A 25,567-nucleotide genomic window follows, 5' to 3' on the forward strand; every position below is an offset into this window, starting at 1 on the left:
AGGTTCCCGGCATCATATCGGTGCGCACTGGCCCGTTGCAGCTCACTTGGGGAGTGAATCATAGGACAGAAGATCTTTCCTCTCTGTCTCTCCTCCTCTCTGTATATCTGACTTTGTAATAAAATAAATAAATCTTTAAAAAAAAAAAAAAGCAAAGCTGACTTCTGTAGTGAGGACCTAATGTGAACTGACAGGAAATCACTAATATATCAACACTGCCCTCAAGAGAGTCACAGGAAACATTTCTTTTTCAAAATGTTTATTTTTCTAGGTTACATTTCAAATGCACAGTTAGAGAAAAGATAAAGAAAATTCATAAAAGGAAAACAGTAATTTGATAACATCCTTCCGAAATAGTTGTTATAATAAAATAATCCTTCATTATCAAAAAATACACTTCATAAATTATTCTTTCACTTTTTATGCCATCTATGTTTCATTGTGGCAATTTTATACAATATGAAAATATCTACTTAGTACTAGTAAACTATCAGGTTGGCTCAAACTCCCACCAACTTTCCTAAACTTTGACAAAATAAAAAAAAAAAAAATCATGAAAAAGTTATAGAAACTCAGAAGGTATTCACAATTTATACAACTTCTACATAAAATGACATGCTTTATCATACCATGACTGAGAGCATATACACCATTTTGCAGAGGTTATTGAGAACTTTTCTTTGAAAATATTCCTTTACAGAATGAATTTAATAAAATTTAATAAATGTGCAAGTTTGATAAATTTGCTGGAACTGTTTTGATACTGCATTTTCTGACATGGGACAGGCATTCTGCAAAATCTTCACTGTGCCCTCATTGTACTGTTTAAATAATAGAGAAAAAAAGGAGAGAAATAAATAACAGCAAAATGTAACAGGTCAATTACTTTAAAAGGGTTATCTTTTTACAAGAAAGCTTACCGATACAATTGGCTATTCTAAACAAATTTCATGACAGCATTAAGCCTATTTGCCATTATTCCTGTAAACTTCATGTAATTTGCAGTTTAAAAACAAAGTCAGTTGTATATCAAAGCTGAAAATTATTAACAATAATCAACTTAGGGTGCTGTTCAACAAAAGGACTAGTAATATAATTCTTTCTTAAAAAAACAAATACAGTTTAAATAACTGCGTATTCAACTTTTAAGTAATAAATTTCATATAAGTCAAGATACCTATATCCAAGGACCCTTGTAAAATCTATGTTATATTAAGGAATATGAGCAATAAGTAAAATAGATTAATTTCTGTATATTTTACTGAGTTTGAAGGTGGATGGTCATTTTTCCATTCAATCACTGTTTGCATTGTTTATATTTTGTCTATATTCCTACTAATTTAGGGTCTTTTTGCCTTAAGTATGTCACTGCTAAAATTAAAAGAAAAACAAAAAAGGAAGGATTATTTCAGAGTTCTTAACATGAATATGCATTCACATACATATACCTTCGTAACACTGAGTTAATTTATGACTTGGTAACAAAAGTAAGCTTTACTCTTGATACACCAAAATAACAGAATCTCTTATTCTAGATTTTTTTTAAAATTCATACCAAATATTAAACCTCAGATTTTAATTTCACCATGTTGTCTCCAAAATTTAACAATACATAGTACGCATCAATAATTTTAAAGCTATTGCTTAAAAACTGGCTCAAATGACTATCACTGTTCCAATCTGCTCTCTAAATTCCTTTGAGATGATCAGGTGTGTAATGTCCTAGAACACTGAACTAGTCTGAGCGAGGCAGAAAGCACACTATGAGCAGGCAATCAAAAGGCACATCTACCTTTGCTGGGGTGTACTTTACTCTAAATGGCACCAACTAAAAAGAAATACTAGTTGGAGATATCAACCTGTCAGTAACAAAGCTACAACAACTCCTTTCCTGACTTTTCTTTCTCCCCTTTTAACAATGCTCAGTAATTTTTTAAATGGAATACTACAATCTTTTTAATTCTCTATCCCATGAAAACAAGCTTGAGTGAATTTAATCACCTGCTAGATTAAACAAAGGGAAATTCCATATGTACATATTAGAAGTCAAATAACCAGATGTGAGATTTTATTCTTAGACGAAAAGCATTCCAACCATGTTTGAATTAGTTTCATAGGTTAGAAGACATCTCTTTTTAGCATTATCCCTTTATAGCCTGCATATAAATCCAAATAGAACACAGTCATTTTCCCTCTTAAAAGTCAAGGAAAATTGGGAAATTCAGGGGAAATGAAGGCAGGACAACCACTAGGCACTGAAATAGCAACACAGCAATGCCATGAGGTGGGCATGTAGGTTAACGGTTAAGATGCCTGCAATGACAGCTCCAGTCCCAACTACTCAGCTTGCTAATAGAGCTGGGAAAAGCAGCAGAGAATGAACCAAGCGTCTAGGCTCCCACTATACGTAAGTGGGAGTTAGGGCCATTTGGAGTGAATGAACAGATGAAAACTCTGTCTCTCTCCTCTCTGTCATTATGCCTTTCAAATACATATATCTTAAGGGAGGTGGGGGGAGGCATGTGTCACACAGGACTACTGCTTTCTGCTAACACAACCTAGGACCCTGTAGCAACAGCCCAAGTAACTGAGTTCCTGTTATCTATCTACATGGGAGACTTGTAATGATACCCAGCTCCTGGTTTTGGTGCTACCCAGTCATAACCGTTTTGGACTTTCAGGAAGTAAAGTATCAGATGGGAACTCCATCTTTCAAAGAATGTTGTTCCTTATGCTATCCCATTGGCTCAAGTACTCGAGGGCCTGGCACCTAGAAGGAAAACCTAGATGGAGTCTTAGGTTTTTCACTTGGGCTTGGTCCAGATACACCTACTGTGAGCATTTGGGGAGTGAATCAGTAGACAGGAAAAAATATCTCTGTGCCTTTTAAATAAACAAACGTTAAAAATTAAGGAATCTGACACTGTGCAGGTCAAATTGTTGCCTTCAACATCAACATCCCATAGAAAACACTGATTCATATCCTGGCTGCTTTGTTTCTGATCCAACTTCCTAATAATATTAAATAAATCTTTTATATATAAAGTATAAATATATTTAAATATATATAAATGAGGGGCCAGCATCCTGGCATAGTAGGCTAAGCCTCCACCTGCAGTACTGACATGCTGTATGGGTGCTCCCAGCTGTTCCATTCCTGATACAGCTCCCTGCTAATATATCTTAGAAAGCAGTGGAGGATGGATGGTTCAAGACCTTGGGCCCCTGCACCCGTGTGGGAAGCCTGGCTGAAGCTCCTGGCTACTAGATCCTGGCTCTTGACTTCAGATGAGCCCAGCTCTTGCTGTTGCAGCCTTGGGAAGTGAACCAGTGGATGTCTCTCTTTCTCTCTCTGTAACTCATTCAAATAAATAAATAAATAAATAAATAAATCTTTGAAATAAATAAAACTGCCGTCACCTAATTCAAATGTAATTCCTATCTACTAGTATTAGTGTTTGTAATCCTAAGAATACCATTTCCTCAGTGGGAAAAAACTCAGTAACCCATGATAATGGTTTAGTAAACAAAAAATTATTTAGAACTACTTCAAATACTTAATATCTCTCTACATATCCATAATACAGAAGAGAATTCATTTTAAAGAGGAATTTTCAAATTATGCATGGTCATTTTAAAAATAACACTCCTTAGCAAAGTAATCCATTATCTTTAAGGCACTATGAGAAACTGAAAATCAGGATAAAAACTTTTGTGAACATGTTTTTTCCTTCTACAAAGTAATTCTTCATACTTCCAAAGCACAGACTGTAAAACTGCACTTCAGTATGAGTTTTTAATATTTTAACATGTTTTATGAATCAAATCAGTGTATTATGTTCCTTCTCTTCCCACCAAAATATTTCCTTCCACATACTTACCCAAAATTCTGTACAGGCTTTTTAGAATTATTAGCATTTATTTTAAACACTAAAAATGTCAATCTTAAATTGAATTTTAATTACAAAAATTATGACAATTCCACTACATTAAAATTTCTTCCTTAAATACAAGGTAAAAAGTTCACAGAGCTCTTGTTCAATTACCCAATAACAACAACAAAAAAAATAGAATACATACAGTCAACATAATATTAGCAATAACTTATTAGTCATTGTCATTCTTAATGACAAACTGAGTTTCTCTATTTTAAAAATGAAAAGTAATTTAGGACATACTTAAAATATATTATGAAACAAAAACCTGTTAAATGCTTGAAGAAATTTATACATGCATAAAAATGTATCTGGGGCCAGTTCTGTGGCCTACTGAGTAAGGCCATCACCCGTAGCTCTAACATCCCACACAAGCACTGGTTTGAGTCTCCCAACTCCAATTCTGATTCATCTTCCCATTAATGCGCCTTGGAAAGCAGTGCAGCATGGTCTAAGTACTTGGGCCCCTGCGTCCACGTGGAAGACCCAGAAGACGCTTCTGGCATTGGACCTGCCCAGCTCAGGCCACTGCAAACATTTGGGGAGTGAACTGGCAGATGGAAAATCTCTCTCCCTCTGCCTTTCTTCTCTGTAACTCTGATTTTCAAATAAATAATAAATAAATCATTTTTTAAAATGTTGATTAATATGCTGAAGTAATATGTCTAAAATTCCATAAGCAGTAAATCTAACCCCAAGAAGAACGTGAAGACAGAATAAATTTCCCTGAAAATATCTCAATTTCAAGATTATAAATCAAATTCAGTTAGTCATTTAACACCAATATGCTCTTTCCACTGATACAAAACTTATATTTAAAAAGTGAGAAGTGCATTATGTATAAATCAATCACTTGAGAAAAACCATTTATGTCAACTTGCTATATATTTTATGGTGAAAAAATAAACTTCACACATTATTTACTGCAAACTGACTAGTGTTCAAATCCTACACTAGTCAAATACTAACTTCAGGAAATCTAACAATCATACAACAGAAGAAGGTGGCATACTAGTCGTTTTCAATATATATTTGTATATTTACATTCTTAGAATTAAAACTGAACACATTCACAAGTCTTCCCCAAAATTAACTTCCAATTCTCATACATCAAGTTCTGAAAGGAAAAACAATCAGCTATTTTTCAATTCAAAATTTTAAGAGGAAAAAAACATGGCTCAATCTACTACAATAGTTATAAACACCTTTAATTAATTAATTAATTAATAATTAGCAGGCCAGCCAACCCGCTGATAAGGCCAGAATTGTGGGGTAGCAAATGAAGAGCCATGGGGCACCACTTCTTGTCCTGGCTGCTCCTTTTCTGATCCAGCTCCCTGTTGATGGCGCAGCAGCCGATGGCCCAAGTGCTTGGGCTTCTGTCACCCCCCTGGAGACCCAGACGAATGAAGTTCCTGGCTTTGGACAGAATAGTTCTGGCCACTGGACCATCCAGGGAGTGAACCAGCTAACTCGTCTCCCTTCTAACACTGACTTTCAAATAAATAAATAAATCTTTAAAAATTTAAAAATCAGTGACACTTTTTAAAGCTACTAACAAATTAAAAGTCCCCAAATATTTATTCTTCCTCTCACTAAACACAGAACTAGATATTTTCCAAAGCTGCAGCTTCATTAAATGGCAAAATTAACCCTTGTCAAACTGATTATTTAATCAAATATTCAATTCCTCAAAAATAAAACCAGTGGAATGCAAAATATCTTTAAAAAATGTTAGCAAAGTTATATATCTCTATTGAAAATAGATTTTCATCCTACCAGAAATTCTGAAAACCTAAAACACCAGTATTTACCAACACTAGGCTACACACAAAAACAGCCTTTGTGTTGCAAAACCTGCGATGTGGTTTTGATGATTCACTTTGACATACTCCACAGGCCCTAAGTTTTTAGATAAGGAACTGAAAACAAAATTAAGCTACTAGTATACCAGCTAGTAAATCTGTTATCTAGCAATTTAAAAATTCAATACATATCCTTCAAAGAAATTATTATTTCCATCTTTCTTCTCTTGAGGTATCCTTTATTTGGGAGTATTCAAAAGTTCCACTGGATGATATCTGTCAGCTTTCTGCCTTAAGCACTGAATTTTTAGATAAAGTTCAAGAAAAGACTCTATCTGTATTGCAACGAAAAAAATATAATAGGTCCCCTTACCCATGACTTCACCTTCCTCTACGTTAGGTACCCACAGCAATCACAGACTGAAATATACTGAACGGAAAATTCTAGAAATAATCTTAAAGTTTCACATTTTGTATTATTCTGAGCGGTGCATGCCACCATCCGGTTCCAACCCCTTGGTACATGAATGCGGGACCTTCTTTGTTCAGAATTATCTATGCTCTCTATGCTACTTTTCCCTAGTCACTTAGTATCTACCTCAGTCACCAGACTGTCACAGTACCACAGCACTTATGACCAATAACCCTAAAGCTACATCATTCTATTCTGCCAGCTCTACCTTCAGACCAGAGATGGTCTCCCCAAGAAACCGCTGAATTCATCTGGACAATAAGATGCTGGACTCTATGCCTGGTATATGCCTGCAATGAAAGAATCTTGACTGGATTTGAACTGTAATATTGCAACAAAATGGAGGAATCCACTAAGTGAGGAGGGCATGGGGAGGGGTTGGGGGAATCCCAGAGCCTATGAAACTGTGTCACAAAATGAAATGTAATAAATAAAAAAAAAAGCTACATCATTTACCTCAAGAGTAATCTTATCATTATACAATATCATCTCATATAATCACAGGAAGAGTAAATATGGTATGGTAAGGTATTCTGGAAGACACTATTCATAAAACATTTTTATAGTATACTGTTATAACTGTTCTATTTTATTTTTAGTAAGCTCCTTCTGTGCCTAATTTGTACATCAAACTTCATCAGTTATGTTCAAGTATATACTGGGAGGCAGTTTGTGTGGGATTTAACATTATCAATGGATTCAGGCCTTCACTGAGAGTCTTGGCACATATCATATCCCCACACACAAGCGAGGCCTATTATGGTATTTTTCTCATGCATGAAATCATACTCCATTCTAGTCTGCTTTGCTTACAGTATCTTGTATATTTTGTAAGGTAACCACAGAGTAAATGCTTGCTTAAAAGGAAAAAAAAGCATTCTCCCTGTATATAAGTGTCATTTAATATAACAGTTCATTAAAGACAAGCTACAAATTATTTCATTACATGACATATGGAAAGATGATATAGAAACATTCATACAGTACATTCATTCATGAACTTCATGGTGGTAAAATAGAATCATAAGAGTGTTTATAGAGAATAAATGCTAACAGTTTCTGAAAGAATCAACTATTTATCTATTTGGTTTTACTAAAATTTCCCCAATTTTAAGTTATTTTTGGCATAAAAAAAGCATAAATGAAAGAATCACTCCTATTGTATAAATATGGTTCTGTATCCTAACCACATGTAACAAAACGCAAGCTAAGTTTTAACTAAAACTTCTCCTTCCTGCTTTAGCATCTATTTTTTTAGCAAGAAATTTTACTATTGTACTTTTTAAAACATCAAGATATAATGTGCAAAAAAAACAAATTTACACAATCCAAAAAGCAGTTAATCAACACAATATTCTGATAGATTCGAAGATTGTTCTGTAATATTTCCATTTCCAGCAACTTGAACTAGAACACTGTTAAGTCTTTGGGACTACATTTTGAAAACTCACAGCAGAGCCCAAGGCCCACTGTGGTGGCAGTACTTGTGAGACTGGTATCCGCACGAAAGCACCTGACTGGCAGGGAAAGCTCTTCGGCCAACTAACTGCATTTTAGCTTCCCTGGACCCAGAGTTGGTAGCTCACGTCATCAGTGTCAACAGAAGTTAATATTTCCATCACATGCAGAAACCTCTCTCATCTGCCTCTGCATTTCAGAAAACCAGCTCATGGCCTCTTCTAGGATACCATGCAGTTTCCATCACACACAAGCAACCCTGTCAAGTAGTCCTGGAAATCATTGCCCTGGGCACTCTCTCAGATCCCCTCAGCTTTAAAGACACTGAGGTCATCTGATAAAACATTATACGTCCAGAAAAGTATATTTTTACTGAACATGCCTACTCAGGAAAATGTTTCAAGCATTGCTAAATACAGCCTGATAGTTACAGCATTGATAAGAAGCATTTTAATTCATTAACCAACAAAAGTAATGAATTCCAAGAAAAAATAATAGGATGACTCATACAACATTGTCATTTTTCACTGCTTCAGTATGGTAGCCTGAGAGCAGGTATTCTGTTGTTACACAACTGACAAGCTATAAAAGTGGTTTCCAACCCTTGCTGACCAGAAAAAGCCTGGAGCAGTAATGAGGGTGACTCCAAGGCACTGAAGTTTGTTCATTTTAAACTCCATAGCAACATACAATTCTGATTTAGAATTCTTTAGTATTTTAACTGCTTTCACTTTAAAATTCTAAAAAGTTGTTTTAATAGCTGGTTTATAGGGCCTGGCGTGATAGCACAGCAGTTAAAGTCCTCGCCTTGAACATGCCGGGATCCCATATGGGTGCCGGTTCTAATCCCAGCAGCTCCACTTTCCATCCAGCTCCCTGCTTGTGGCCTGGGAAAGCAGTTGAGGACGGCCCAAAGCTTTGGGACCCTGCACACACATGGGAGACCTGGAAGAGGCTCCTGGCTTCAGATTGGCTAAGCTGCGGCTGTTGTGGCCACTTGGGGAGTGAATCATAGGATGGAAGATCTTCCTCTCTGTCTCTCCTCCACTCTGTGTATCTGACTTTCCAATAAAAATAAATACTTGGTTTATAGTTAAGTATACAATAATCCTCAGCTGATTTTTATCAAGTTATTTTAAGTGGCAAAATCCTTACAGAAAACCACATAAAAGGTATGCAGTATCTGTGTATACCTTTTTGTTCACTTTAACAAATACTGGCCAGTGCAAGGAATTAAAAGGTAAGCCACCACAACAAAGAATTCTGCAAACAAATCCCTCACTGTGCAAAACACATAGATGCCTCTAAGTTAACAGTAATCTGTTCACACATAATTTTGCACTTTCCTAATAGGTAGATACATGTATGCCCATTAACTGCCAGTAGAAGAGAAGTTTTATAGGATTCCAATTTAGTCAAATGAAACTGTAACTATAAATTGACAATATGACACTGGAATTTCTACCACTGCCTATAATCACAATGCCTTGATATACTTAAATAGCAGAATGCTGGACTTGTGACTACTGCTGAAGGACTATACTGTTATAATAATAGGGGGAAATAGTCGTGGGGGCAGAATAGGGAAGGAGAGAAGGGAGGGAGAGGGGAGAATCCCTATACTTACAAAACTGTATCACAGAAAATAGTAACAATAAAAAAAGATACAAGATTCCAGTGTATGAACTAGGCTAGATCATTTTGGTTCAAGCCTCATAAACTGGTTATATGGAAGCCTTCATTCTCAGGGATCCGTTCAGGCCACTTGTGACCAACACCATCTAAAACAGCTCCTCTACCCACTCCTGCTTTATCTTCATCACTTATATCTTGCTCCATTACTATTATTATTCACAGCATGTCCCCACCTGGTAGCTTATAACGAATCTATCATATCGCCTCAAAGAAGATTAGATATGAAAGAGACTTCATGGGCCCGGCGGCGTGGCCTAGCCGCTAAAGTCCTCACCTTGAACACCCCGGGATCCCATATGGGCGCCAGTTCTAATCCCGGCAGCTCCACTTCCCATCCAGCTCCCTGCTTGTGGCCTGGGAAAGCAGTCGAGGACGGCCCAATGCATTGGGACCCTGCACCCACGTAGGGGACCCGGAAGAGGTTCTTAGTTCCCGGCTTCGAATCGGTGCGCAGCACCAGCTCGTTGCGGTCACTTGGGGAGTGAATCATTGGAGGGAAGTTCTTCCTCTCTGTCTCTCCTCCTCTCTGTATATCTGACTGTAATAAAATAAATAAATCTTTAAAAAAAAAAAAAAGAAAGAAAGAGACTTCATTTGCTGCTGCGCCCCTCAAAGCTCTACACTAGGTGAAGAGGTACTTGTTAAACAAATAAATGACTGACAGAATCAATCTATCTTGGGTTTATACCATCTCTCTACATCACCAAGTCTTATGAAGAAGAGTCCTAAGAAGTGCTCCACAATGTTTACCCCACTGAGTTTCTGGAATCACACTTCATCTTCATCACACACACTGGCTTTTTATGAACATGTCAAGCAACAAGATATCACTTTCTCCTAGAAGTAAGAACAAGCCATTTCAGCCACTTTTATTGTCTAAAAGGGTATCAGACAAACTAGTAAATAAAATCCTCACAAAATCTTTGTACCAATCTTCCAACTACCTACCTATTCTTCCTCCGATCACTCCACCTTTTAGTCTTCACTTTTTAAAAAGTCTTGTTCTGTGCTCAGCACAGTGGCCCAGTGGCCAAATCCTTGCCTTGCATGTGCCAGGATCCCATGGGTACCAGTTTGTGCCCCAAATTCCAACTTGTGGCCTGGAAAAAGCAGTGGAAGACAGCCCAAAGCCTTGGGACTCTGAACTCACACAGGAGACCTGGAAGAAGCTCCCGGCTTCAGACTGGATCAGCTCTGGCCATTGTTAACTACTTGAGGGTACTGCCTTCTCTCTGAATGGCTGCCTTTCCAATAAAAATAAATAAATCATTAAAAGGGGAAAAAACAAAGATCTTGTGTAAGGGCAGTTACTGTGGCAGAGAGTTACGTCACTGCTTGAGACACTTCCACAACACATCCCGACAGCTGGTCAGGGCCTGCCTACTCCACACACTTCCAGTCCAGATTCCTGCTAAGGCACTGGGTGGTAGCAGACGATGGCTCAAGTACTTGGGCTCCTGGTTCCAGCTCAGCTCAGCTCAGCCCAGCCCTGGATGCTGCAAATATTTGGGAAGTGAACCAGCCAACATCTCTCTCCTTCACACTGTGCCTTTCAAATAGATAAATAAATGTTCAAAAACTTTGTATTGTCTATATGTAAACTTATTCAAGGATATACCTTTCCCCAAAGGATACTATTTAACTTATGAAAAAACAAAATGAAGCTTTAAGTTTCATTATAAGTACTGGATAATCCAAATTTAAGTGTACGACAGGAAATCAGATGGCAACTTTGATCCACCTTTGATTTTGATATTACCCATTTCTCCATGAAAAATAAAAATGGGTATTTAAAAGCTGAGTTCAGGGCCCGGCGGCGTGGCCTAGAGGCTAAAGTCCTCGCCTTGAAAGCCCCAGGATCCCATATGGGCGCCGGTTCTAATCCTGGCAGCTCCACTTCCCATCCAGCTCCCTGCTTGTGGCCTGGGAAAGCAGTTGAGGCTGGCCCAAAGCTTTGGGACCCTGCACCCGCGTGGGAGACCCGGAAGAGGTTCCTGGTTCCCGGCTTCGGATCGGTGCGCACCAGCCGTTGCAGCTCACTTGGGGAGTGAATCATCGGACAGAAGATCTTCCCCTCTGTCTCTCCTCCTCTCTGTATATCTGACTTTGTAATAAAATAAATAAATCTTTTAAAAGAAAAAAAAGCTGAGTTCAGAAAATGACATGAGAACACTTATTCTGAGTGAGGTCAGATAAACTGCAGCCTCATAAAGAAGGTCATCAATAACCAACACTGATTAGGGAATTTCTGAGGCCTCAAAACGAGAGCCATACTGCACAGATCAAAACCCATACAAGCCCTTGCAGGACTGGACCCTAACAGCCACTCAGGGACTTGTCAACATGGGTTCATCCTTGTAACACACACACTCATATGCAGGATATGACAGGATACAGCTATGCAGGTTGTAGCAGCCGATAGTGAATGAGAATGCTGTACCTTTTGCTCTATTTTGCTGTGAATGTAAAGCTGCTCTAAAAATTTATTTTAAAAACAAAACTAAGGATCCCATTTTCACCTTAAACTTGCATGTCCTTTTATTAACACCAGGATATATCCTATTTTGAGAAACAGACATATCAAAAGTTTATGCTTCTGCACAAAGTTAATACGGAAACTCACTATAATAAGTCAGGGAATAATAAGTTAAGGAAAGCTGGCCAAAAAATACCTTGAAACATTCCAAAGGATATTACTAACAAGACTTCAAAGTTTATGAACTTCACACCCAATCACTGCAACACCTGGAAAACCAGATTTAAATGATACATTTTAATTAGTTGACAATGCAATGTCAGACAATTACTTAAATGAAGTAAAAGGGGCTCATGTGTGCTACTTAATATTAAGTCTGCCATAGTTTGTAATGACTTAAACTGGACTCTACTTTTTAGAACTTGATACTGATTCACTATAAGAGAACTACTTACTGATGATAACTTACAAAATGCTGCTTCACAGGATTTTTAATTATGAGACAACTCATGACAGCTCACCATGTTTTGTGTGAATGCTGAAAACCTAATATTAAATGGGTAGGCACTGCATGCACCGGCTACATGGAGATCACGACACTGGGATCCCAAACCTGGGACTGAATCCTGACTCTGCTTCCAACCCAGCTGGTATCATTAGCCTGACACTGGCATCCCACACGAAGAGTGCCTATAATTGAATCCTGACTCTGCTGAGAATCCAGCTTCCTATTCATGTGTCTAGGAGGTAGCAGATGATAACCCAAGTAACTTGAGTTTCGATCCAACACCCATAAAACAGATTGGGATTGGGCCCAGCGCCATGGCCTAGAGGCTAAAGTCCTTGCCTTGAAAGCCCCGGGGATCCCATATGGGTGCCGGTTCTAATCCTGGAAGCTCCACTTCCCATCCAGCTCCCTGCTTGTGGCCTGGGAAAGCAGTCGAGGACGGCCCAATGCATTGGGACACTGCACCCGTGTGGGAAACCTGGAAGAGGTTCCTGGTTCCCGACTTCGGATCAGCGCAGCACCGGCCCATTGCGGCTCACTTGGGGAGTGAATCATCGGATGGAAGATCTTCCCCTCTGTCTCTCCTCCTCTCTGTATATCCGGCCTTCCAATAATAATAAATCTTTAAAAAAAAAAAAAAAACCAGATTGGGATTAAGGAACAAACCCAAATGGCAAACAAACATATGAAAAAATGCTCAAGTTCCCTGGCAATAAGGGAAATCCAAATTAAAACATCAATGAGGTACCACCTAACGCCAATAAGACTGACCCACATGAATAAAAGCACCAACAACACTTGTTGGCGAGGTTGCGGGGAAAAACCCCACTGCTGGTGGGGCTGCAGGCTGGTACAGCCTCTATGGAAATCAGTATGGAGAACATTCAAACAACTCAAAATCAACATACCGTATAATCCAGCAATAGCACTCCTAGGAATATATCCAGAACACTTGTTTTATGAGAAACCAACATGCACTCCTATGTTCATAGCAGCACAATCAGTAATTGCAAAAACATGGAAGCAGCCAAAATGCCCATCAACAGAGGATTGGATAAGAAAGCTATGGTTCATCTACTCCATGGAATACTACTCAGCTATTAAAAAAAACAAAATGCAGTTCTTTGTGGCCAAATGGGCCAAACTGGAAACCATAATGCTAAGGGAAATGAGCCAATCCCAAAAGGTTAAATACCACGTTTGCTTTAATTTAAGATGATATGATGCTATGTATAACATGTTATGTTATGTATGTTATATTTTGTGTATAAACTAAAATTGAAATGTCAATGAGGTGGTCACAGAAGGTGGTTAAGAACTCGCATTTACTTTTAACATATTGGTTACTCATTACTATGTCAAATAATTCCATAATGATGTAAATTTTTGCTGATGGTATGTTGGAGCTTTTAATGATCGGGATGATACTCTGCTGGCTCTGTCTTCAGACCAGAGAGGGTATACCTAAGAAGACGTTGAACTTGACTGGACAATAAGATGCTGGACTCTATGTTTGGTATATGCTTGCCATGGGGGAATCTCAACTGAACTTGAACTGTGGTTATGCAACAAGGTGGAGGAATCCACCATGGTGGGAGGGTTTGGGGAGGGGTGGGGAGAATCCAAGTACCTATGAAACTGTGTCACATAATACAATGTAATTAATGAATTAAAAATAATAAATAAATAAAAAAAACAGATTGGGATTAAGTTTCTGGCTACTGGTTTCAGTCTAAACCAGCCCTGGCTGCTACAGATATTTGAGGAATGATTCTGCAGATAGAAGATTCCTCCCTCCCTCCACCCCTCTCCATTACTCTGTCCTTCAAATAATGAATCATTTTTAAATGCAATATTAACAGAAAAAAGAAATACTGAAATATATCTAGTATGACAAATTTTGTGCTGTTATGGAAGGTAACATGCTAAAATACTCATTTTAAAAAGTTAACAAAAAAGCGTAATTATACTTGATCCGAATCTTTACATTTTTTTACTTCAACAAAGCTCTACAAAGGATTTGCTACTTTAAAATAACTTTTCAATTTCTAAGCAAGTCAATTGGTCAAGTATATAATCTCCCCCACAAAATCTATAAGGTAAAAGACAGCTTATCATGACATAATTCACTGCCCTGATATGAATGCTCAGCAACGGGGTGCAGAGATCCTAGCTTCTGAGGGGCTGAGCTGGCCTGGCCTGATCACATGAACTGCGAATTCAGCTGATTTCAGAAAACTGTTCTCAACAGCCTCTTTTATGTTCTCCTAAAAAAACCCATACTAGCCAAGACAGCCAATTCCTACCCACCACGATGAATACATTTTAGAGCCTTAATCAGAATAGCATTTATATAGTAGATTGCTACACCACACAAAAGCAGGCCATTATAGCTAAGACAAGGTGAAGTTTCCCTGAGTTCACTCTATGTTCAATATTTATGAAAAAAAAAATCTACAGGAAAAAATTTTTCCTGCTATCCTTGTATACTTATATACATACATTGGTCTATTCAGGCAATTAATTCCTTGAAATGAAGGCTAATGTCCAATATTGATTTCATATGGAATCAAAGCACCTCCAACAGATCAAAGTACTAGACTCCGAAGTGATGTGATATAGAAACTAACCCCACTAGCAAACATAACTGATCACAAAACTGCAAAGATGAGGGGCTGGCTTAGTGGTATAGCGCATAGTACTCTGCCTGGGATGCCAGAATCCCATATGGGTGCCAGCACTTGTCCTGAATGTTCCACTTTTGATCCAGCTCCCTGCTAACGACCTGGAAAAGCAGCAGAGGATGGTCCAAGTTCTGGGCCCCCTACACCCAATGGGAGACCCAGAAGAAACTCCTGGCTCCTGGCTTTGGATATGTCCATCTCTGGTCATTGCAGCCATTTGAGGAGTGAACCAGCAGATGGAAGCATAGAAGATCTCTCTATGTGTCTGTCTGTCTGTCTCTCTCTCAAGTAAAATAATCTTTAAAAATAAAAACTGCAAAAAACCAAAGCACACACCCAAAATAAATATAAATAAATCAAATGCTTAAGAGAAACCCTAAATGCTCAAGATAATTACATAATACTTTTATATTAATTCACTATAAAATACTATGAATTTACCATAAGACTGTATTTCTGCTCATTTTAAGTCCCCTAAATGAAATTACTGCTAAAATTGCATTAATAAATCTCCATAGAGAATCGCAAACCATTAATGTATTTCCAAAAACTTCAGGGAGAGAATGGTGTAGTACTGATAATGAGCTGCCTTGCAGACAATCAACTTAAAAAAAAAATCCATAAGCATTAAACATCTGCTGCCCAGCTACTAAATTCAGCTACTAAATTATATCATTAACTATCTGCACACCTTGAAAAACACATTAACTATGCCAAACAAAAACTTGTAAGTTAAACATTTTTTGAATTACTAAATTGGTTGCACCTTGATGAAATAGTAGAACAAGAATCTTAGTTTCTATTTTTACAATTTGTTTGGATTCTTTGCAAACAGCTGCACTCAAATCTCAACATCCAAGAGATTCTATTGGGTTCATCCAGATTAAGTCCACCTGAATGATCACAGTCATCATTTATCCTACCTTTACAATTTATACAACTTTTCACTGCCCTTAGTCTGTATGTCTAAGGTCATACTGCAACTTGGAAAATGGAAGTATTAAAATATACAATGTCACAATTTTTCAGAGCTAATAATATGAACAGTTAAACTGAAATGCCTAAACTGTAGCTTGTTTCATCTCTTCTGCTTTGAGAAATTCTAGAAAAGACCATTCATGCAGGTCTAACCTGTGCAAAGCACAGCACAGATAGTCATGCACCTTGACCCTTCACTAGATTTCCCACAACTACCTTAAAAATTAGGTATGTTTAAAAGCCACAAAACAACATGAAATAACATGAACAACAGAAACTACTTCTAGGTTCAGATTAATTTGCTTTGGTATAAATTCAGAAAGACAAGAAACAGGCCACTGGTGTTTTAGAAGCTTTAAATAGTAGTCAAGATACTCAATTAGCAAAAATGTTAAGAAAATCTGAACAAAGCATACCTAACCTCTGCCACACAAGCCAAACAAGGAGAGTGTCTGACCTCTACAATGGGATTCTATCTTCAAAGAGCATTCTGTCCATTTACCTTCTCCCTTTCCATAAAGTACTGGGATGGCTACATAAAAAACTGTTTAGTAAATACTGTACCAAGAGATCCATCATGATCTTGATTTTAATAAACTAGAACAGTATGTAAGATGCATGAACATTCATATTATACATACTATCAAGGTTTCCTTAAAATTAAGAAGCTGAATGATACCCAGAACCTGCCTTAGAACAAGTCCAGAGTCCACTTCTCTTATGAGCTTCATTTAAATCCCCGTTCCAACAATTGAATACAAGCATTTATGAAAGTAATTCAGAACAAGTCCAGAGTCCACTTCTCTTATGAGCTTCATTTAAATCCCCGTTCCAACAATTGAATACAAGGATTTATGAAAGTAATTCAATGGAGAGGAAAAGTGAAAGGCAATTCTATAGACTTTAAAATTCTGATTTAATAAACCAAATGGATGAGACTCAGTATTTTTAGCTGAATGCCTATAAGTGCTTTGAACCTGATCATTCCTGTTACTGGATTTATTTAAGTTTTTAGTTGTAAGTTTAGTTAACCAATATGATTTTTTTTTAAATATTCTTTAAGTATCAGCAATATGCTGTCTTCATGTATAAGCAGAAAACTAGGAAAAAATACAATCACATTAAAAAGCTTCAGGAGACCAGAACTTTCCCCTCTTTAATGTAGTAATACACAAAGCTGCCAAGATCTATTAAACATCACATAGTTAACAAAATGTCCCTAATTATAAGAGTCTCTTCAGTAATAGGAATATATCACTTCAGAATCTTCAGTATCATCTATTTTCCACTAGGAAATCTCAAGTCTGCCTTTATAGTACACAGTAAAAGATGTCACGATACGGGAAAAGCAGATGTCAACTATGTGATCAATTACAGACCCTTTGACCAGTAAGAGGTAAAACAAGAAAATTCCTAACCAACTTTTTAAAAACTTTGAGGAATTAAGGGAAGCCTCTGCACAACCTTCAATACGAGTGACAACTTAGAATAAAAATGTGCAATAAGAATTAACTAGGTCATCATGCACTGAACTAGGGCCAAAAAAACCAAAACATTCCTTTTTTAGGAGAAACAGTTACTATAAAACTATAATGAAAATATGTGTGATTTCAGACACCACAGGCTTGAGAGCAGTGGCTATATAATAACAATGCAAGGTGCCTATTCCTGAGAACGTACTTGGTAATAATGCTGAACAGCAAATCTCAGCAACGCTTAAAAGGCAATGATGGGAGTTCAGCTAATGTGTTACAGAGACAGAAGAAAGGAAGAAAGATTTGTGAGAAATAGCATCACTTTAAATTAATCTTGCCCCTATTATTAACCATAAGTTTTTCTTTTGTTTTGTTTGCTAATGTGCCAAGTGCACTGGAAACCTCAGAGCAGGTCTTTTTACATTGGCCATGTTGTTAGTTAATAGACTGCAGTCTTCAAATTTACAGAGCTGCAGGTCGCCTGGATTTTTTCGAGTGTCTCATCTAACTGAGGCTTAGAGCTGAGAAATGCCATCAGATGCTTTACAGTCAGTTTAAAAAACATCCTCTACCTGGTATCTCTGCAGTGATTGTCTTGCTGCTCCCTGAAACCTCTTCATCATCATCAGATGAGCTTGTGCTGGAGTCACAAGTCAGGTCACTGTCACTGGTACTACTATCCTGCAGCAGGTTGTACTTCTTCCTCGCAGCAGCTTCCCGCTTCTGCCTCAGTAGTCTGATTCTCTCCTTGTGCTTTTGGCTCCGATGACCTTTGACCTTGGCAACTCGGCCATTCTGTTTATCACTGGATTGCCGGTTTTTCTTGGCAGCCATAGTAGATGTCTCACTTTCAGAGCGAGACCGCCTAGACTTGCGCCCAGCCGTGGTACCAGACACTCCTGAAGGGTCTCCTTCCACTGCTGTCTCCGCCTGGGATGGTTCATTCTCCTCTGCAGAAGACAATGTGTCTGAATCAGCCAGGTGGCCGCTAGAAGAAGGGGAAAGCATGCAGTGATTAGAAGAGTCACTCTCATCCACACGGCCGGTTGTCGGCTTGTCACTCTCTGTCGATGCAAACTGAGACTCCGAAGAGTCCCTTCTCAGTTCCATCAACAAGCAGGGCATGGAAGAGAGAACTGTAGAATCCGTCACACTGTCTTTCGGAACTTGAGAATCCAGTTCCACAGAACCTGCTTCCTCCTTGACTGTCTCTTGTTCAGATGTTTTTGGTGGGACTTCGGACTCAATGAGTTCTTCAACTTTTCCCACTGCCTCCTCCATCTTCATTTCAGAATTTCAAATCAAATCATGGAGCAAAGTCTAGGAAATGATATCAAAGATGCAACAGGAAAGAAACCTGCATGAAAACACACAAAATCAATAAACAGAAATGATATTCAATAAAAACATCACTACTTTTCCAAATGGCCATAAAAATTATTACATGGGCTTTCAAAATGTATAGTATCAATTATCTCTTGCTTAACAGTAAAATGCAAAGGGCTTAATATCACAAAAATCCCATCACCAGGGGGGCTGTTCTGTGTAGTGATTAAGCTTCTGGCTAAGTGCCTCAATCCACCCTGAAGCTGGCCTACTGCTCCCAGACTCCAATGGTTTTGGAGTCAGACGCCACCCAGTATGAGACCCAGATTAAGCTCCCAGCTCCCAGCATCAGCCTGGCCCAAGCAGAGCAGCTGCGGGCATGCAGGGAGTAAACCAGGAGAGAGGAGTTCACACACACAGACCCTCTCTCCCCACCATACCTCTGCCTTTAAAACAAAATTTTAAGTTCTATAAACTACTAAAAATGGCACATTATTAACCTTATATTACTACACTTACAAGGCTAGTAAGTAACCAAATTTTTAAAGAAAAGGATTTTCAAAACATTAATAAAGTTAATATGTATATTCCAACTTTAATACAAATGGAAAAGAATACTCAGGGGGAGGAGCCTAAAAATAGTGGAGGGTTTGAAATGGTTACTTTTACACCCAAATTCTCCAAGAAAGGCGGCAGGGTAGGAATTACATTGAAGGAACATCAAATATACACTTCATGTTTAAAACACAAAAACTTCCAGGGCAGGCCTTACATAGCCAACATCTCAAATCAGAGTCCAGTTCAAATCTTGGCTGATCTACTTCTAACTGAGTTTCCTGTTACTGCACCTGTAAAGGCAGCAGATGATGGCCCAGGGGACTTGGGCCCCTTCACCCGTGTGGGAGACTAGCATGGAATTCCTGACATGACCAGACCTAGCTAACTGTCAACACTGGAGGAGGAAACCAGCTAACACAAAATCAGTCTCCATATCACTCCCTTTCAAAACAACAAATCTTAAAAAAAAGAAAAAAAAAAACTTCAACTACATGCACCTGGCAAATAAGCAAAGCAAATTATGCCTCAAATCTGCCTGCACCCCCTCAGAAGGAGAAATTCTAATGGAATTATGGAAAGCCACAGTCAGTTGTTTCCTCTGTGCTACCTAGTTCTCATATTCCTCTCCTACTAAATGTGAATCTAGGGTTTAAACAGCACTTTCGTTACATAAACTGTGGCTACTACTTCCAGTCCAAATGCCTTGGGACCCCAGAAAATTTAGTATATTCCACTGACTTAAGGGATTTAAGAGAAAAGAGCAGGCCCGGCGCCATGGCCTAGTGGCTAAAGTCCTCGCCTTGAACGTGCTGGGATCCCATATGGGTGCCAGTTCTAATCCCGGAAGCTCCACTTCCCATCCAGCTCCCTGCTTGTGGCCTGGGAAAGCAGTCAAGGACGACCCAAAGCTTTGGGACCCTGCACCTGTGTGGGAAACCTGGAAGAGGTTCCTGGTTCCCGGCTTCGGATCGGCACAGCACCGGCCGTTGCAACCACTTACGGAGTGAATTATCGGAGGGAAGATCCTCCTCTCTGTCTCTCCACCTCTCTGCATATCTGACTTTGCAATAAAAATAAATAAATCTTTAAAAAAAAAAAAAAAACAGCTGTGTGCTAATACTTAGACCCTAACACTGCTACCACCACCCTCTCTCTCTAATCAAGGAACAAGCATCTTCTTAAACCACAAATTTGTGACCTACATAATGCAAACTTTATATGGTTCTCCACAGAACATGAAGAATGCGCAAGTCAAGTAAACAGGTCACAACTGTGCATGTGATACCACATAAGGCAACTATAATGAAGTCCTATTTAGGTCTCAAACATTAATCTGTCAGATGCAATAAGGCAACTCCATCACTTCATTCCACTAAGTTAACTGATGGCTCAATCTATAGCAGACAGAAACTAGAAGAATATCTGAAGAAGATATCTAAAAAACTTCCATTTTTCTGACACACCAAAGTCACTATTTTGTTTAATACGTAAGTATTTCATTCCCCTATTTGTCTTTCATGGACAACCTGTTCTCAGCTACTGACAAAAGAGGCATTCTGATAAAACTTCCCTAATCAAATCCATGAATGTCAGAACACTGAGGATCACTGCAGTTATCACGTCAAAGCCATTCCCTGAAGGGTCTACTCATAACCATATTTAGTTGAAGTGAATATAAGCATAAACGGCCTAAACGTCTTCTACTAACATGGGTCCATATGGAATGTAACACCTCAAAAAGCCAACAGAGGGAGTAGCAGCTAAACCAACAAACAAATGAAGCATGCTAGCTATTTAAGCATGAAAAAAGTATCTAAATATATTACATATGTAAAATAATCCCACACACAGCATAGAAACCCCAAATTTTCTAATAATAAAAATGAGAGTCAGTTCTTCTGCAGCCTTTGGAAGAAAAGGGAGTGTACTTTTTTCTGGCCATGATAACAGACTACTAATTTGGGTCAAATATAGTCAGTGAATTCTACTAGGTTTTCCACTTTTACAGTAATCTTGCTATGATTAAAAATGAGAGGAAAAAGTAACAGAAAACAAAAATGTAAGCTTTGGTAAAACTCCCTGCAGTGAGATAAAAATTTAGCACCTTAGCCTTAAACACAAGAAGAAAAGCTGCCATAAATTTTAAAACTTCCCAAACTACCAGATTATTTACTGCAAATATTGGTTTTGGCTAATTTTCCTTAACTGTTTTGGGAGACGCAATTGTTTTTGTAGGCACAATCAAATTGCTGACAGCGATATAATAAAATCGTCAAATGGGAAATGCATCACGTAATGGGATAAAAGGCTTTCAGCCTCCTGGATTAACAGTCACAGTGAATTTAAGGCAAAGAACTAAATATATAACATTTTTCCTATCTAAACAATATCTGCCTCCTGGACCAGTACTTGACACAGCAAGGTAAGCCTCAGCATCCCCTGTGAGAGGCAGTTTAAGTGCTGGCTCTACTTCTCATCCCGCTCCCAGCTAAAATACCTGGGAAGGCAGTGGAATGAGCCCATTTACCACATGGGAGACCCAGACGGAAGTCTAGGCTCCTGGCTGTGACCAATCATTACAGCCATTTAGAGCGAAGCAACAGAAGAAAGATAGCTTTCTTTCTCTGCAATAGGGCCTTTGAAACAAAATAAATCTTTAAAAAACAAGAAGAAGAAAATAAAAACATTTTCTCCATATTGTTCTTCCCTTCAACCTAATGAGTGTTAGAGTTCATTCCTCTTTTATCTCCCTGAAATCTTATCAGCCTCTTCATATCCAACTAAATCATTCATTCATCTCAACTCTTCTCTCTTACGACATCTGTCCACTTTGTTGTCAATACATAGAAGACCCAACATCATGACCTAGCCCCTCCCTCATCAGATTAAGGAGTCAGATCTGAGTTACCTGCTTAGCAGCACAGAATTCTAGAGGTGTTTCTTCTGTCCCATGTTGTAGCATAGCTACTAATGAAGAAACAATCAGGAATCTACCCATTACTCTAGAATTGTTACAGACTCCACTGCCAAGACTATTGCTACATAGTAGCACTCATTAAACTCTCTTGCTTGACTAGTTTCAGACAAGAAAATATCTTGTAACTGCTTTCTGCCTGAAGAAGGTACAGCTTTTGTTACTGCTACAACTATTACTATACCCAGAGAAATTCTTCTGGGGAAGCTGAAGCCCAATTACACAAAACAAGAGAACAAAGACATAAGGCTGCAACAGGTCCCCATTCAGTCTCCCACTGGCTATTTTACTGTTTGATTGCCTTCATGCCTACCTCCTAACTCAAACCCATCCTGCAAAATAGTGTTATGGTACTAACTTTACTCTGCATTATTTTTTAAAAGATTTACTAATTTTTATTGAAAGATATTTACACAGAGAAGAGAAAAGATCTTCCATCTGCTGGTTCACTCCCCAAATGGTCGCAATGGCTAGAGCCGAGTCTATTTGAAGCCAGGAGCCAGAGCCTCTTTCGGGTTTCTCATGTGGGTGCAGAGTCCCAAGGCTTTAGGCCATCCTCTACTGCTTTCCCAGGCCACAAGCAGGGAGTGAAGCAGAAAGGACACAAACCAGCACCTACATAGAATCCCAGCACTTGAAGGAGGAGGATTAGCCAATTGAACCATTGCACCAGGCCACTCTACACTATTCTTAAGCATTCTATCTTCAACTTGATCAATTCCAGCAGACTGCTCATAGAATTTCTAAAAGCAACTAGAGCAAGATATTCCAGGATTCAAACAGGGATCCAAAAAAAGCAAATATTCAAGATGGCTTTGCAAAATTCATGATAAAAAGCAATAAATTATTTTCTGTTCTAAACAATGACAATTCCATTAAAATGGATGAATAAGCTAAAACTGGATTGTCCTTTTGGCACGACAAATGCAAACTGAAGTAATTTGCTGTTACAAGTTTACTATTGCCACAGGCACTTTTCAGTTGAAACCACAAGGTGACACCATAAGATGACACAGGCACATACATTAGATACTAGTTTAAGCAATACTGTGCTCTGCAGTCACATAAAACAGCATTCCAATTGCTAGCAATCCTGCATTTCTTTATTGTACATCACCACCCGAGAACTTAAAAACATTCAAGCAGCTCCCACATCTACAAGATGTGCATCAGTCAACACACTACTGCTTCACAAGTACACACCATAGCATTAGATAATTCATTATTTCTAATCTTGCTTTCTCATGCAAAACAATATGAACTAAATACAACTTTATATCTAAACAAAAAAGCTACTTTGAGGAGCAGGTATCTGGCACATGAGTTAAACATCAATTGTAACAACCACGTTCCAAACTGGAGTACCTAGATTTCCGGTTCCACCCCCAAATCAGGTTTCCTGTCCATGCGACCCTGGAAGGGATCAGGGGATGGCTTAAGTAGTTGAGGTCCTGCCGCCCCTATAGGGAGAGCTGGACTGAGTTCCAGACTCCTAGCTTTGGACTGGCCAAAGCCCCGGCTACTGCAAGCATTTAGGGAGTAAACCAGTAGATGGAATAACTATCTTTATATCTTTCAAATAAAATAACATTTTTCAAAAAGGAACTAGAAAAAATTTAACCATTAAAAAAAACACTGGGCCCGGCACAGTTCCTAGTGGTTGAAGTCCTCGCCTTGAACGCACCAGGATCCCATATGGGTGCCAGTTCTAATCCCGGCAGCCCCATTTCCCATCCAGCTCCCTGCTTGTGGCAGGGAAAGCAGTCGAGCCCAGCCCAAAGCCTTGGGACCCTGCACATGGGAAACTTGGAGAAGTTCCTGGCTCCTGGCTTCGGACTGGATCGGCTTGGCACCGGCCGTTGCAGTCACTTGGGGAGTGAATCATCGGAGAAAAGATCTTCCTCTCTGTCTCTTCTCTGTATATCTGACTTTTCAATAAAAATCAATCTTTATTAAAAAAAAAAACACCTTAGGAGTCATCTGAAAATAACTGATCAAAACAGGATTCTTCCTGCTGTTTTTTCTAACCTAGATTCAAATACCAAGTGGCAGAATCAATCCCAATCTTCCTTTAGAGAACACTACATTTGGAATAGGACTTCACAATTTAATACAATTTTATTAATAATCTCTCACTTTATTTAAAATCATCAGCAAAAGTTCTGTCAGGGTGGGCATTTGGTACAGCAGTCAAGTCTCTGCCTGGGACACCCACATCCCATGATAAAGTGCCTAGGTTCAAGTCCCAGCTGCCTGGTAACAACATATTCTGGAAGAACCAGGGACAGTTCTTGGCTTCAGACTGTCCCAGCCTCAGCTATTGTACACATTTGGACAACGAACCAGCAAATGAAAGATCATTCTTTCCCTCATAAATTTTTTTAACTCAAAACACAGATGACGGGAAGGTCTACAGATTGTATCCAATGCCTACTGTCCAACTGTAAGTCTTTAGTTCACAGATTTGCAGAACAAAAGAAACTATAGTCATAAACGCAACCAAAAGAGTAAGAACCACACTTGGACAAAACTATGCTGAGCTCCTGGACTCAGCAGGGTAACAATAAAGGGATAAAATTCTGTGGAGACTGAAAACGGAAGCATATCTGATATGTAAGAAAAGGTAGGGGTCTTGTGTCAAGCTTCAGTGCCTAATCCTCACTTTACATGTGCTGAAATACCATTTTGAGCACTGCTTTTGGTCCCAGCTGCCCAACTTCCCATCCAGCTCCCTGTTTGTGAACTGGGAAAGCAGTGGAGGCTTGCCCAGAGCCTTGGGAACTGCACCCTCATGGGAGACCCAGAGGAAGCTCCTCGCTCCTGGCTTTAGACTGGCTTATCTCCAGTTGTTGCAGCCACTTAGTGAACCAGCAGATGGAAAATGTTTCTCTTTGTATCTCCTTCTCTCTGTATATCTGACTTTCCAATTTAAAAAAATGCAAAATAGAGTTAACTTTTCAATCACTAATTTACCATATTAATAAATTATTTTAATAGATACAAAAACTTAAATTTTTCCCCAGCTGTAGGCAACTGCATAGGTTGAGCTGTGCCTAGGCAAGTGTTACACTGCTGGGGAAAAGCAGCTAATAGCTCAGGGGGAGTATCCTGGGCCTGATTATTGCCACATTTGAGTTAACTATATCACTGTGCTAGCTTTAAAGATCTTGGGCCCGGTGCGGTGGCCTAGTGGCTAAAGTCCTCGCCTTGAACGTGCCGGGAT

At 38.8% G+C, this 25,567-nt stretch overlaps 1 protein-coding gene across 3 annotated transcripts in view; it reads right to left on the reverse strand.

The window, feature by feature from the left end:
- ARK2N (arkadia (RNF111) N-terminal like PKA signaling regulator 2N) overlaps positions 1-25,567 on the reverse strand; it is a 68,686-nt gene that overhangs the window by 27,808 nt on the left and 15,311 nt on the right. For all 3 annotated transcript variants that reach the window (XM_058677153.1, XM_058677152.1, XM_004579524.2), the window contains exon 2: positions 18,059-18,843. In XM_058677153.1, the coding sequence (XP_058533136.1) occupies positions 18,059-18,773 (715 nt within the window). In that variant the 5' untranslated portion in view covers positions 18,774-18,843. The remainder of the gene's footprint in view (positions 1-18,058; positions 18,844-25,567) is intronic.

This window comes from Ochotona princeps, chromosome 18, assembly GCF_030435755.1.
Source record: "Ochotona princeps isolate mOchPri1 chromosome 18, mOchPri1.hap1, whole genome shotgun sequence".
Taxonomy (NCBI): domain Eukaryota; kingdom Metazoa; phylum Chordata; class Mammalia; order Lagomorpha; family Ochotonidae; genus Ochotona; species Ochotona princeps.